The sequence below is a fragment of the Hypanus sabinus genome, chromosome 21 (genome assembly GCF_030144855.1).
Source record: "Hypanus sabinus isolate sHypSab1 chromosome 21, sHypSab1.hap1, whole genome shotgun sequence".
Lineage (NCBI taxonomy): Eukaryota > Metazoa > Chordata > Chondrichthyes > Myliobatiformes > Dasyatidae > Hypanus > Hypanus sabinus.
In genome coordinates, this window is record NC_082726.1 from 57879082 (window position 1) to 57894631 (window position 15550).

Below are 15550 nucleotides of genomic sequence, written 5' to 3' on the forward strand. Positions count from 1 at the left end.
GGATTTGGTGGGGTGGGAAGGGGGAATGTTTAATATTTGTTGATTGTAAACTTAACACTAATCGGAGTGGCACTGGGGCACACCTCGCAGAGCTGCTGCCTCATGTTGTCAGAGACCTGGTTCAGTCCTGACCTGTTTAAGCGGAGATGGCACCCTCTCCTTGTGACCACCTGTGTCTCCTCTGGGTACTCTGGTTTCCTTCTGCATCCCAAACATGTGGGGGTTGGTAAACCATAAGAATTAGGCCATTTGGCCTGCTGAGCCTGCTCCACCATTTCATCATGACCGATCCATTTTCCTTCTCAGCCCGCAACCTCCTGTCATCTCCCCGCATCCCTTCATGTCCTGACCGATCAAGAATCTGTCAAACTCTGGCTTGAATATACGCTAAGACTTGGCCTCCAAAGCCACCTTCATGGCAACAGATTCTACAGGTTCACCGTCCTCTGGCTGACCTCCGTTCTAAAGGGACGCCCCTCTATTCTGAGGCTGTGTCCTCTGGTCTGAGGCTCTCCCACCATAGGCCACTACCTCTCCACATCCACTGTATCTGTGTCCTCTAGTCCCAGACTCCCCCACTACCTCTCCACATCCACTGTATCTGTGTCCTCTAGTCCCAGACTCCCCCACTACCTCTCCACATCCACTGTATCTGTGTCCTCTAGTCCCAGACTCCCCCACTACCTCTCCACATCCACTGTATCTGTGTCCTCTAGTCCCAGACTCCCCCACTACCTCTCCACATCCACTGTATCTATGTCCTCTAGTCCCAGACTTCCCCACTTCCTCTCCACATCCACTGTATCTGTGTCCTCTAGTCCCAGACTCCCCCACTACCTCTCCACATCCACTGTATCTGTGTCCTCTAGTCCCAGACTCCCCCACTACCTCTCCACATCCACTGTATCTGTGTCCTCTAGTCCCAGACTCCCCCACTACCTCTCCACATCCACTGTATCTATGTCCTCTAGTCCCAGACTTCCCCACTACCTCTCCACATCCACTGTATCTGTGTCCTCTAGTCCCAGACTCCCCCACTACCTCTCCACATCCACTGTATCTATGTCCTCTAGTCCCAGACTCCCCCACTACCTCTCCACATCCACTGTATCTGTGTCCTCTAGTCCCAGACTCCCCCACTACCTCTCCACATCCACTGTATCTGTGTCCTCTAGTCCCAGACTCCCCCACTACCTCTCCACATCCACTGTATCTGTGTCCTCTAGTCCCAGACTTCCCCACTACCTCTCCACATCCACTGTATCTGTGTCCTCTAGTCCCAGACTCCCCCACTACTTCTCCACATCCACTCTATCGAGGGTGAATGGTAGGTAAGTTCACTACTGTGCTCAGTTTGTAGATGAGTGGTAGGATCTAATGGGGAGATGTGTTGTTTATCAGGCCGTGGGGAGAGTAAAATGGGGTCAGTGTGTATTGGTAGTTAATGGTTGTTAGCCTGCTGGGTTGAAGGGCCTGTTTCTATGTTTTATTAATATATGATCACAACATGTTCTGATAATTCAGCTACATCAAGTGATCTTTGCTGCTTAAGAAGTGATCTTATCCCACAAATCCCAGATGTCACCAACACTCCTTACCTGGTGTCTCCATGTCACTATTGTCTTTTCGATCCACAATTCTCCCTGAAAGGAATGGAAGGACCAGTTTAGAATGCTTCAGAAGGAATGGTGCTCCTGATGTTGAATTTCTTGTAGTTTAACTTTCCTGTGCTTGGTTATAATCTTTATTTAATCACCTATATCCATGTGACTGTTCAGTGAATTTTCCAATAGTCGTATGACTGATTCTAAATGTTCTAGGATTTTCTCGGTTTTTGTGCAGCAGGTGTCACTCAACTTGTATCTGGCCATTTGATAGGTTAATTGTTATCACTGAAATGCTGTTATCTCTAGAATGGGTATGAGACAGCCAAAACTTATTTTTCTTTGCCTTGTCTTCATCGTTCATTCTTTGTTCTTGTAATACTTAATACACTTGCTGCAATCATTAAGTATTATGCCTGATTCTTGACTTAGAACCTAGATCAATATCATCAGGTCCAACAGTGGATTTTGCTAAGTTTAACAAATGCTGTCATTTGACTTCAGAGGTCACCAAGGGTCATGTTCTAGGTCACAACTGATGGAGATTCACTATCTTTCTGTGCCCTTCTGCCCTTTTCTCTCTATTGTATCTTTATCACTGTAATTGACAAAATTAGAGCCAGTAAATTGACTCTATTTAGGATGCACAGAATCTTTAATGTCATAAAACCAAGGCATTTCACAGCAATATTGTAAAAAGGAAAGTTGACTCTGAGCCATATGATTTGCCGAGATGCTTGGGTTGCTTCTCAATCTGCCTAGAATGGTCCTGGCTGTACTCAGCTCCTCCACCAGCCCACCACACAGGTTTAAGCCCATGAGACCATTAGACATAGGAGCAGAATTAGGCCATTTGGCCCACCAAGTCTGCTTTGCCATTCAATCATGGCTGATCCTTTTTTTCCTCCTCCTTAACCCCATTTCCTGGCCTTTTCCCCGTAACCTTTGATGCCATGTCCAATCAAGAACCTATCGATCTCTGCCTTAAATACACCCAACGACCTGGCCTCCACAGCTGCATGTGGCAAAAAATTTCCACAAATTCACCATACTTTGGCTAAAGAAATTTCTCCATATCTCTATTTTGAAAGGGGGGGCCCCTCTATCTTGACGCTGTGCCCTCTTGTCCTAGACTCTCCTACCATGGGAAACATCCTTTTCACATCTACTCTGTCTAGACCTTTCAACATCTGAAAGGTTTCAATGAGATCCCCCCTCATCCTTCTAAATTCCAGCGAGTACAGACCCAGAGCCATCAAACGTTTCCTGTGTGACAACCCTTTCATTCCTGGAATCATCCTTGTGAACCTCCTTTGGACCCTCTCCAATGTCAGCACAACTCTTCCGAGATGAAGAGCCCAAAACTGTTCACAATACTCAAGGTGAGGCCTCACCAGTGCCTTATAAAGCCTCAGCATCACATCCCTGCTCTTGTATTTTCTCTTAATCATTCTTCATCTCCTCTCCTGAAGCCTGTTAGGTCTAGTCCCACTGCATCTGCAAGCACCTGACAGTCTCCCCCTAGCTAGTGAGATTCACACGCCACTCATTCTAGACTCATCACCTGCAGCCTGTTTGACCCCACGGTCCTTGTTCACTCATTGAACCAGCCTGCTTCAACCATTTGCTCTAAGCTTTCACTCTCCTTGCCCAACCTTGTTGCTTATTGTTCATAGTTTCTGTGCTCTCTCATTTTGTAGCCCCTCATGGCTTGTTATTTTGTGGTCCATTGTTGATGTTATCATTCACCACTGAATCATCTCTCTTGCTCTGCTTTTTAGTCAATAATCATCTACATTTCATGACAAAGATGTTAACTGTGTCTGTGCATAAGCTCACTCCACTCAGCAGCTCCAGAGTGAACATCAACAACCCATTCCATTGGCAGGATGTTCCACCCCCACCCCCAAGCATAGTCCTCATCCTGATTTTGATCTTGTCCTCACCAACACCCAGCAAAAGCATCAGAAGATCACACAGTACATTAGCCTTGACTCAGTGGAGTCAGTCCGAGTCAGGAGTTGTGGTCTCACATCGAGTAGGCAATGCATCTCCTGTGGTTACGTGGGAAAGTGTCCTAAGAAGGGGAGTGGTTGGAGACGAAAGATTGCTCGATGAGGACAAGGTGGAGGCAGACTCATCAGAGTGCTGAAAGGGGAGGGGAGCATGTGTCTGATGTTGGAAATGCATTGATAGTGATGGAAACCATGGAGGTTGATGAGTGATGGAGATGAAACTTCAAGTTGAAAACTTTTGGCTTCCAGCACAGTGCTTTTATTTTTGTTATCTGTTCTTCTGAATCCACCTTCAGTAATGTAAACAAGTTCAGTTATTGGTGTTCCCTGGTGAGCAGCAAACAAAATACCTTGTGATAATATGAATTTCTTAAAGAGAGAGGCTATAATTCATTTGGAGTCTGAGAAGATTTGGTATGTCACTGAAAATGCTCTCAAATTTCTACAGATGTACCATGAACAACATTCTAACTAGTTGCACCACCGTCTGCTATGGGTGGGGGTGGGTGTTGTTGGTTGACTACTGCACAGGTTCAAAGTAAGCTGCAAAGAGTTGTAAACTTAGTCAGCTTCATCATGGGCACAAGCCTCTGTAGTATCCAGGACATCTTTAAGAGGTGATACCACAAAAAAGTCACATCCATCATTTAAGACCCCCATCACCCAGGTCATTCCTTGATTCATTGCTACCATCAGGAAGGTGGTACAGAAGACTGAAGGCACACACTCAACGATTCAGGAACAGCTTCTTTCCCTCTGCCATTCAATTTCTGAAAGGACCCATTGAACCCATGAAAACTACCTCATTACTTGTATTATTTCTATTTTTTTTTGCATTATGTATTTAATTTAACTAATTTACTGTAATTCACATTTTTTCCCTCTCTCTATTATTATACAATGCATTGTACTGCTGCCGCAAAGTTAACAAATTTCACGACGTATGCTGGTGATATTAAACCTGATTCTGATTCTGATCTTGCACCATATTGTCAACCTGTTCTGCACTTTGCAGCTGTTACACTTTATTTTGCATTGTTATTCTACTTCAGTGTAATGATTTAATCTGTATGAACAGTACACAAGATAAACTTTTCACTGTACCTTTGTACATGTGACCGTAATAAACCAATACTCTACACTTCCTACACTCTGGTATCTACTATGTTAGCGCTACCCTATTTGAGAATTGGTCTTCTGAGAGCCTTTTATGCATTAAACTGACACCCACCTTCTCCCTCAGGTGCCGAGAATTCGTGGCACTGTTTCCCCTCAACACCCTGTTCAATATCGATTCAAAAGAACATAGAACACTAAAACACAGGACAGGCCCTTTGGCCCACAATGTTAGAAACATAGAAAACCTACAGCACAATACAGGCCCTTCGGCCCACAATGCTGTGCTGAAACATGTACTTACTTTAGAATTTACCTGAGGTTACCCATAGCCCTCTAATTTTCTAAGTTCCATGAACCTATCCAGGAGTCTCTTTAAAGACTCTATCGTATCTGCCTCCACCACCGTTGCTGGCAGCCCATTCCACACACCACTCTCTGCATAAAAAACTTACCCCTGACATCTCCTCTGTACCTACGTCCAAGCACCTTAAAACTGTGCCCTCTTGTGCTAGCCATTTCAGCCCTGGAAAAAAGGCTCTGACTATCCACACAATCAATGCCTTTCATCTTCTTATACACCTCTATCAGGTCACCTCTCATCCTCCAATGCTCCAAGGAGAAAAAGCAGAGTTCACTCAACCTATTCTCATAAGGCATGCTCTCCAATCCAGGCAACATCCTTGTAAATCTCCTCTGCACCCTTTCTATAGTTTCCACATCCTGCCTGTAGTGAGGAGACCAGAACTGACCATAGTACTCCAAGTGGGGTCTGACCAGGGTCCTATATAGTTGTAACATTACCTCTCAGCTCTTGAACTCAATCCCACAATTGAAGAAGGCCAATACACCGTATGCCTTCTTAACCACAGAGACAACCTGCACAGCTGCTTTGAGTGTCCTATGGACTCGGACCCCAAGATCCCTCTGATCTTTCACATTGCCAAGAGTCTTACCATTAATACTATATTCTGCCATCATATTTGACCTACCAAAATGAACCACCTCACACTTATCTAGGTTGAAGTCCATCTGCCACTTCTCAGCCCAGTTTTGCATCCTATCGATGTCCCACTGTAACCTCGGACAGCCCTCCACACTATCTACAACACCCTCAATCTTTGTGTCATCAGCAAATTTACTAACCCATCCCTCCACTTCCTCATCCAGGTCATTTACAAAGATCACAAAGAGAAGAGGTCCCAGAACAGATCCCTGAGGCATACCACTGGTCACTGACCTCCATGCAGAATATGACCCATCTATAACCACTCTTTGCCTTCTGTGAGCAAGCTAATTCTGGATCAACGAAGCAAGGTCCCCTTGGATTCCATGCCTCCTTACTTTCTCAATAAGCCTTGCATGGGTTACCTTATCAAATACCTTGCTGTAATCCATATACACTACATCTACTGCTCTACCTTCATCAATGTGTTCAGTCACATCTTCAAACAATTCAATCAGGCTCATAAGGCATGATTTGCCTTTGACAAAACCATGCTGACTATTCCTAATCATATCATGCCTCTCCAAATGTTCATAAATCCTGCATCTCAGGATCTTTTCCATCAACCAAAGTAAGACTCACTGGTCTATAATTTCTTGGGCTATCTCTACTCCCTTTCTTGAATAAGGGAACAACACCCACAACCCTCCAATCCTCTGGAACCTCTCCCGTCCCCATTGATGATGCAAAGATCATCGCCAGAGGTTCAGCAATCTCCTCCCTTGCCTCCCACAGTAGCCTGGGATCCATCTCATCTGGTCCCGGAGACTTATCCAACTTGATGCTTTCCAAAAGCTCCAGCAAATCCTCTTTCTTAATGTCTATATGGTCAAGCTTTTCAATCCGCTGTAAGTCATCTCTACAATCGCCAAGATCTTTTTCCATAGTGAATACTGAAGCAAAGAATTCATTAAATATCTCTGCTATCTCCTGTGGTTCCATACACACTTTTCCACTGTCACACTTGATTGGTCCTATTCTCTCATATCTTATCCTCTGGCTCTTCACATACTTGTCAAATGCCTTGAGGTTTTCCTTAATTCTGCTGGCCAATTTCTTCTCATAGCCCCTTCTGGTTCTCTAATTTCATTCTTAAGCTCCTTCCTGCTAGCCTTAGAATCTTCTAGATCTCTATCATTACCTAGTTTTTGAACCTTTCATAAGTTTTTCTTTTCTTCTTCACTAGATTTTCAACAGCCTCTGTACACCAGAGTTCCTGTACCCTACCATCCTTCCCCTGTCTCATTGGAATGCACCTACACAAAATGCCATGCAAATATCCCCTGATTATTTGCCACATTTCTGCCATACACTTCCCTGAGAACATCCGTTCCAAATCTATGCTTCCAAGTTCCTGCCTGATAGCTTCATATTTCCCCTTACTCCAATTAAACACCTTCCTATCCTTCACTAATGCTCTGGTAAAGGAGATAGAATTGTATCACTATCTCCAAAATGCTCTCCCACTGAGAGAACTGACACCTGACCAGGTTTATTTCCCAATATCAGATCAAGTACAGCCTTTCCTCTTGTAGGCTTATCTACATATTGTGTCAGGAAACCTTCTTGAACACACCTAACCAACTCCAGCTCATCTAAACCCCTCGCTCTAGGGACATACCAATCGAGATTTGGGAAACTTAAAGCTCCCACAACAACCTTGTTATTGTTACACCTTTCCAGAATCTGTCTCCCTATCTGCTCCTTGATATCCCTGTTACTATTGGGTGGTCTATACAAAACACCCAGTAGAGGTATTGACACCTTTCTGTTTCTAACTTTCACCCATAGAGACTCCATGGACAATCCCTCCATGACTTCCTCCTTTTAAACCGTGCCACGGACTGCTCTTTATCAGATTACGGTATTGCTTTGCACTGTTGAAACTATGTGTTATAATTATGTGGTCTTTGTCAGTTAGTCTTTTATCAATAATGGTATTGTCTGCACTGTTGAAACTATATGTTAACTATAACTATATGTAACTATGTGGTTTTGTGTAGGTCTTGTAGTTTTAGGTTTGTCTGATGGGTTTGTAGTTCCTTTCTGGGGAACGTGCTAAGACGGTAGCGCGATATCGATATGCAGCAGCCTCTCCGGACTCTGGATTGGGGATTACCAAACGTTATGTGGTTTTTCTTGTGTGGTCTGTTTTGTGCTTTCTCGTGATATCATTCTGGAGAACGTTGTCTCAATTTTTAACTGCATTGTATTTGTAGTTTCTAAGTGACAATAAACTGAATCTGAATCTGAATTTTCTGCAGCTGTGACATTATCTCTAATCAACAGTGCCACACCTCCACCTCTTTTGCCTTCCTCTCTGTCCTTTCTAAAACATCTAAAGCCTGACACTCTGAGTAACCATTCCTGTCCCTGAGCCATCCAAGTCTCTGTAATGGCCACAACATCATAGCTCCAAGTGCTGATCCACACTCTAAGCTCATCTGCTTTGTTCATGATGCTTTTTTGCATTAAAATAGACACATCTCAAACCATCGGTCTGAGCACATTCCTTCTCTATCACCTACCTATTCTCCATCTCACACTGTCTCCAAGCTTTCTCTATTTGTGAGCCAACTGTCCCTTCCTCTACCTCTTCAGTTCAGTTCCCAGCCCCCAGCAATTCTAGTTTAAACACTCCCCAGTAGCCTTTGCAAACCTCCCCACCAGGATATTGATCCACCTGGGATTCAAGTGCAACAAGTCCTTTTTGTACAGGTCATGCCTGCCCCAAAAGAAGTCCCAATGATCCAGAAATCTGAATCCTTGCTCCCTGCTCCCTCCCTCAGCCATGCACTTATCCTCCACCTCACTCTATTCCTATTCTCACTGTCGTGTGGTACAGGCAGTAATCCCGAGATTACTACCTTTGAGATCCTGCTTCTCAACTTCCTTCCTAACTCCCTGTAGTCTGTTTTTAGGACCTCCTCCCTTTTCCTACCTATGTCGTTGGTACCAAAATGTACCATGACCTCTGGCTGTTCACCTTCCCATTTCAGGATATTGTAACATGATCAGAAACATCCCGGACCCTGGCACCTGGGAGGCAAACAACCATCCATATTTCTTTCCTGCATCCATGTTATGCTGACCTTTTAACCTACTGTAAGATTTGTATAACCCTTCCCTCCTACATAGCCCTCTATTTTCCTATCATCCATGTGCCTATCTATGAGTTTATTAAATGCCCCAAATATACCTGCCTCTACCACCATCCCAGCAGAGAGTTCCACAAACCCACAACTCACAGTGTAAAAAAAAACTTACCTCTGACATTCCCCAATCACCTTAAAATTACGCTCCCCAGGAATTAGCCATTTCTGCCCTGTGATAAAGTTAGCTACTTGATCTGTGCCTCTTATCATCTTGTACATCTCTATGAAGTCACCCCTCATCCTCCTTCACTCCAAAGAGAAAATTCTAGCTCACTCAACCTATCCTCATATGGTATACTCTCTCATCCAGGCTGCATCCTGGTAAATCTCCTCTACACTCTCTAAATCTTCCACATGCTTCCTATAATGATGCAACCAGAGTTGAACACAATATTCCAGTTCTAGTCTAACCAGAGTTTTATAGAGCCACAATATTATATAATGGCTCTTGAACTGAATCCCCCAACTAATGAAGGCTGACGCACCATACACCTTCTTAACCACCCTATCAACTGGTGCAACAATTTTGGATGTGTAATAATGCGGGCATGGACCCCAAGATCTCGCTATTCCTCCACATTGTTAAGAATCCATTAACCCTGTATTCTGCTTTCAAATCCGACCCTCCAAAGTGAATTAATATTACCATAAACAAATTATCTTATCATTATCATGTTATGGGAGCTTTTTCTCATTCGTCACTAGAGAAGCCTTTTATGACTTTGGAGCATCATTGGGGTTTAGTGGATTATGAAGGGAAATCTGGAGAGACACATCTTTTTTTTTGGAATAGGATAGCCAAGGGTGAACAAATCCAGAATAATTGTTACTTTGCTAACTTTGGTCGACACCCTGTGTGTTTCCTTCCCTCTCTGCAGCATTTGTTTTCACGCATTTCCAACTGCAGCATTTGTTTTCACGCATTTCCAACGCATTTCCCTGACCTGAGATGTTAACTCTGTAACCTACCCTAGTGATGCTGCCTGACCTGCTGAGTGTGTCCAGCATTTCGACCCAGATGTTCCATTCAGAGACCGAGGTTCTTTGCACTACGCTCCAGCCAACACTTAATTCTGGGCAGATGGAAAACGGAGCCAGAGTCCCACTGGATTTTATGCCCCAGGACGTGTTAATCCCTCAAAACCCTTTGGAGTGGTCCATATAGTGTGCCTTCTCCCCAGTAGTCCCATACAAAGCACAAGTTGCTGGGCATCAGTTGATATGCCCCTTTCACTGAAGTTGAAACTTCAGCTTTGAAGTTGCAGCTTTGAAAGGTGGGGCCAAACGCTGACATTCAACATTTTTTAAGCGTATTGTTCAGGGTGGAGAGAAAGTCAGCACTGATCGCCTGTCCCTTTGATAATTTACAGGTGAGATGTCTTCTGGAACCAATACAGTGGTCTCAGCACAACAGGTCTCACGTAAGGTCTGGATTAACGAGAAGCTCAGACCAGCTAGGAGGCAGATTTCCCTCTCTGCAGAACAAATGGAAATGGGACAGAGTTTTATGCTAATATAGTTATTTCATGATCACCATTACTGACACTAATTTTTACCTAATAAGCTGAATTTGAACTCTCCAACTGTCTTAATGGCATAGGAACTCACATTTTCAGTTCATTAATTCAAGCCTCTAGCTTACTATATTCACAAAGTAGCCCCCTTCTCTAACGTTCCCCCGGTAAAGCAACAGAGGTCCTTCACTTACTTGTTACACAGCCTTTTGCCCGCAATGGCACCTCTTGCAGATCCTTTAAAAATCAGCCTAAGGCATGACTAGTGCTTGGAATTGTCTTCACTCCGAGAGAGGTGTAAGCTTGTGGGTGTGAGAGAACTGAGTTCAGACTGCTGGAAGTAATTTTCCACACCTTTCCTCACGAATCTCAGTTTCAAATAGAACAGGATTAAACCAAGCATCAAACTGGGGCAGTGTTTCACGTTCGGTTCTTCAGAAGACCACTTTGGCAGGAGTTTGCCTTGCTGATCCTGCTGGCTCCAACTCTCTGCTGGTGCTAGACTTCTTATGTTCTGCAGTACAGTACTTCCTCATTCACACAATCCTCTGGTTGGCTGATAGCCCAATCAGACCAAATCAATCAAATCTCTCTCTGGCTTCTCCTTGAGAACTATTTCTGAGAGATAATAGAGTGGCAGAGGAAACCTTGAAGGACTTCAAGACTGAGCACGAATAGCCAGGATGATAGACTTTCCATGGAAGACTGTAACCCCAGGTGAGGTAGTTTTGGAATAATGTATAACATCATAAGAGACCCACTTATTGAGACATGTCAGTGTGTAACTAGTTTGTACAAGTAACCGTAGCCTGTTTTAGACAGGTTAGTGCAGTAGCCTCGATCCATCAAACTTGTTTTAACCCACACCTACTTTCCTACTGCACCCCCTCAAATAGTTCTTCCTTCATGGAGCAGACTTGATGGGCAAGATGACATAATTCTACTCCTATGACTTATGATCGCTTGCAGAATTCTCCTAATTCTTGTAACGTTTTCTCCTCAGCCTCCGATTTTCTGCAAAGTCATTGGGGCAACATCATAAAAGCCCTTTGCACATGCTTTCTACCTCACTCAAACCTCCAATCATAACAACCGGTCCTCCCATTCTACCCCACCCCCAAGAATTCCCCACACAAAATCTTCTCACAGAAATCCCCCATACAAACTCCACCCACAATAATCCTCCTCACAATAAACTTCACGCATGGTACCTCACACAAATCCCATCAACCCATAATTATTTCCCCTCACTAAATCGCACTCACAATAAATCCCCATTAAATTCCACCCTGATTGAACTACTGCACAAACCATTCACCCACTATAAATGTCCGTTCACAATAACCATTCCCATATCAAATTCCACTCACAATGTTAATTTCTCTTACAATATTCCGCCCACACACTGCATCACCTGCATGACACATATTGTTTGTTTAAGCCATTGTGTGTGCTTGATCATCTGATTACTGATAAGAACATGAGAGGAGACAACAGATTGCTTGGCGGGAGAGGGAGTTTAAAAGTGAGTGGAGGCCGTCAGCACATTTAGTGTGCCTTGGCCTTGAGGCTACATCAGATTGTGCACAATAAGGCAGTTGGCAAGGACCAATTATAAAAAAAAGTTATGCTTAAGAGGAGAGGCCATTGTGTGAGTGGTCCAGTGTTGTATTGGGGATTTGAGGCAATGGGAAAAGCTAGACTGTAGGTAGATTTTTTTTTCATTATTTATTCTTCATGTTGTATTGTGCATTTAGAGCAGAAGGGATGGATGCCAGACCAGATACTGGAATGCTTCTCTTACAGGAGGTAGGGAGACCTCCAGTGTCCCTGATGAGAAACGATCCAGCTGCAGCTTCTAATAGACCGTATCAAGGAGCTAGAGCTGGAACTGGATGAACTCAGAGTTTGATAGGCAAGATGTATAGGGAGGTAGTTACACCCAAGGTGCAGGGCACAGGTGACTGGGTGACTGTCAGGAGAGGGAAAGGGGATAGGAAGCCAGTGCAGGGTACCCCTGTGGCCATCCCCCTCAACAACAGGTGTTCGGCTTTGGATACTGTTAAGGTGACTGACCTAGCAGAGGAAAGCCACAGTGGTAATGTCTCTGGCACTGTGGCTCAGAAGGGAAGGGGGAGAAGAGACGAGTTGTAGTGATAGGGGATTCATTGCTTAGGGGAACAGAAAGGAGGTTCTGTGGATAAGAGTGAGATTCCTGAACCTCACCCGGGTTGCCAGTATCGATTTGGCCGAGACGTTTTTACTGACCCTGTTCCAAGAGGAGTTAGAGGGTGGTAAAACAGAGAATAGGAAAGTGAAAGAGAGTAAGGGAGAGGAGGTAGACCTGCCCTTAGCCAGGAGGAAATTTATAAAGGCACGGAGTAAAGATGAGAAACAGATAAGGCTGTTAAAAGGTCCAGGGCTGGACATGGAGGATCTGTCTGGTTTGGCAGAACTGTTTGAAGAAGTTGAAAATTTTAAATGTGTTCCCGATAATGAAATGAGAGCAGTCCTAGACGAAAAGTATGCCATTACCTTGAAGAAGTCTGCTGCGATGGCAGATGAGATTGTTTCAGCCCGCGGGGTTGAGTTTACTTGGGAAGGGAGTTGCCCAGAGAGTAACTGGGAGGATCAGGGGAACTTAGAATTTGAAAAGGGTACGGGTATTGAAAACCTGGAAGAGGCAGATGTCCCGTTTGAGTGTGTTCAAGATGTGGATGCACGTGGTACTGAACCTAGTAATGGAGCTCAGAAAAAGTCTGAGGTATTTGATTCAGTTGAAAAGGAATGCAGTCCTTGTGGGTCAGATGGACTTGGTTCAGTGATGAAAGGGTTAACCTTGGTGCTAGTGGGAAGTGAGAATTCCCAGTTGTTTGTGTTCGAAGGTGTGTTAAAAGCTAGTGAGGAGATAAAAGGTGGTGAGGTGAATATTATTATTGAAGGAAAAGGGAAAAGTGTAGTTCCTAAATTGAATGAAGAAAATTTAAAGTCTGGATTGATGTCAGAAGCAGCAACCAGGCTGCAGAGACAATGGCTTGGAAACAAGGTGCCTGCGAATCAATTACAGATTGATTTGGAATATAAAGGTGCCCCACACGCTATTGTTATTCAAGAGAGTGCTGTGAAGAGGCAGAATTTGAAATGCTGTTTGAACAAAGAGGGATCGCTTGCAGAGTTTAAACTGAAAACTAATAGCATGAAGGGTCCTGAAGATAAAACTACCAACTTGCTTAAAATTAAAGAATTGTGTGGAAATTTTGAAAATGGTCTAAGTTTGGAACACATTGTTGATAAAATAACTCCTATGAAAGGAGCATGCAAAAGCCTATTCCACACTAGGAGGAGTTAACTGGAAAAGGGGCGAGGGTTGACGGGATGCCATTTTAAATAACAGGATCCGGTTTTAAGGGATTTCGGCAAAGCAGGTGAATAATAAAGACAAACCCCAAAGAAGATTGACTGTTAAGTTTGAAAGTAACATAAAGATTAGTATTTGATGAACTTTTGTAGTATACACATAAGCTAAGATCACAACTCTTTAGTTTTTGTCTGCTGAAGAAAAGGAATAAACAAAATAGGTGGTTATTAAATTGGAGTCTGATGCTACAAGAATTTATTAAGGTACAAGATGTTAAGATATTAAAGGAAGTGACAATGTAATCACTAGCTGAATTGAATGTATAACTGTATTACTCTATAGTGAAAAAAACTTTTGTATTGTGTTAGATTCTGAGATCCTGTAAGACTCTGTATTAATTCATTTTTACCAGTGGTAAAAATCTTAGCAGGAAGGGGGTGGTATGAATGTGCCACAACTCTGAGGGGCCGAAGGGTACAAAGTCGTCCCCTCCTTTTAGAGAATCGCAAGATTGCTATTAATTTGGGTCTGGGACCCAGGAAATGAGAGAAAGAGACGCGCAGAATCCACAAGGTTTGGAATGTGTCCTGGCCTCAGCGAAACAAAGCCACTGAGAACGGCCATTGTCTCTTGGAGATGGAATTGTGTATTGAGTACTGTACTATTCATTGAAGCCCCTCAGGGGACGACTAGAGTGGGCTGGTTGAGGGATTGCATCATCCCAACCTGATTGACATCTGAGACCCCATGAGTAAGGATAAAAGAGGGTCTGGGGAACAACCCCTTTAGACGCACCAGGAGAAATGCTAGAAATCCCGTGACAGTGTTTAATAGCGACAGCTGGTGGGGGGCTCGTGTGCGTCCTCCCTTGCCTGGGATTGGCGGGCTCGCCACGGAAGAACGGCTTAGCTAAAGGAGAGGCCACAAGTGAACAGCCACACCAACGAGACTCCGACAGATCGAAATCATAAAAGGAATCGGCAAGTTTTTCTCCCAAAACTCTCTCTCTCTCTCTCCAACCATTGCAAACCCAGCGGTCCCCAAAGGCTGCAGCCTGCATGAACTGAGTGAACTTTATATTGCCATCGGACAATACATTATCCCCTAGACAACGATACAGCTATTTCTTATTGATTATTATTATACCCGCACCTTTAGATTTAGTATTGACAACGTATATTATCTGTATATTTGCATTGATATTATTTTTGTGTATTTTTACTAATAAATACTGTTAAAAATAGTACCATCAGACTTCAATGGACCTCTCTATCTTTGCTGGTAAGTGACCCAGTTACGGGGTTCATAACACCAGAGAATGGTAAATCTGTGGAATTCTCTGCCCGATGAAGCAGTGGAGGCTACCTCAGTACATATATTTAAGACAAGGTTGAATAGATTTTTGCATAGTTGGGGAATTAAGGGTTATGGGGAAAAGGCAGGTAGGTAGAGATGAGTCCATGGCCAGATCAGCCATGATCTTATTGAATGGTGGAGCAGGCTTGATGGGCCAGATGGGCTTACTCCTGTTTCTGTTTCTTATGTTCTTATGGTGGGACTAATGTTCTGAGCTGCATATATTTCAAAGCAAGGATATTGTAGGAAAGGAGGATGAGCTTAGGGCATGGATCAGCACATGGAATTATGACATTGTAACCATTAGTGCGACTTGGTTGCAGGAGGGGCAGTACTGACAGTTCTGTGTTCCGGGGCTTCATTGTTTTAGACATGATAGAGCGGGCAGAATTAAAGGGGGAGTGGCGGCATTACTACTCTGGGAAA

The 15550-nt window shown here is 43.9% G+C and overlaps 1 protein-coding gene across 1 annotated transcript in view; it reads right to left on the reverse strand.

Annotated features, from left to right (window-relative positions):
* The window catches only part of LOC132379257 (pro-neuregulin-4, membrane-bound isoform-like), a 37976-nt gene extending 27340 nt beyond the window's left edge, over positions 1-10636 (reverse strand). The window contains exons 1-2 of the mRNA XM_059946959.1: positions 10605-10636; positions 1599-1643 (exon numbers count right to left, since the gene is read on the reverse strand). Of these exons, the coding sequence (XP_059802942.1) occupies positions 1599-1611 (13 nt within the window). The 5' untranslated portion in view covers positions 1612-1643; positions 10605-10636. The remainder of the gene's footprint in view (positions 1-1598; positions 1644-10604) is intronic.
* Between the last annotated feature and the right edge of the window lie 4914 nt (positions 10637-15550).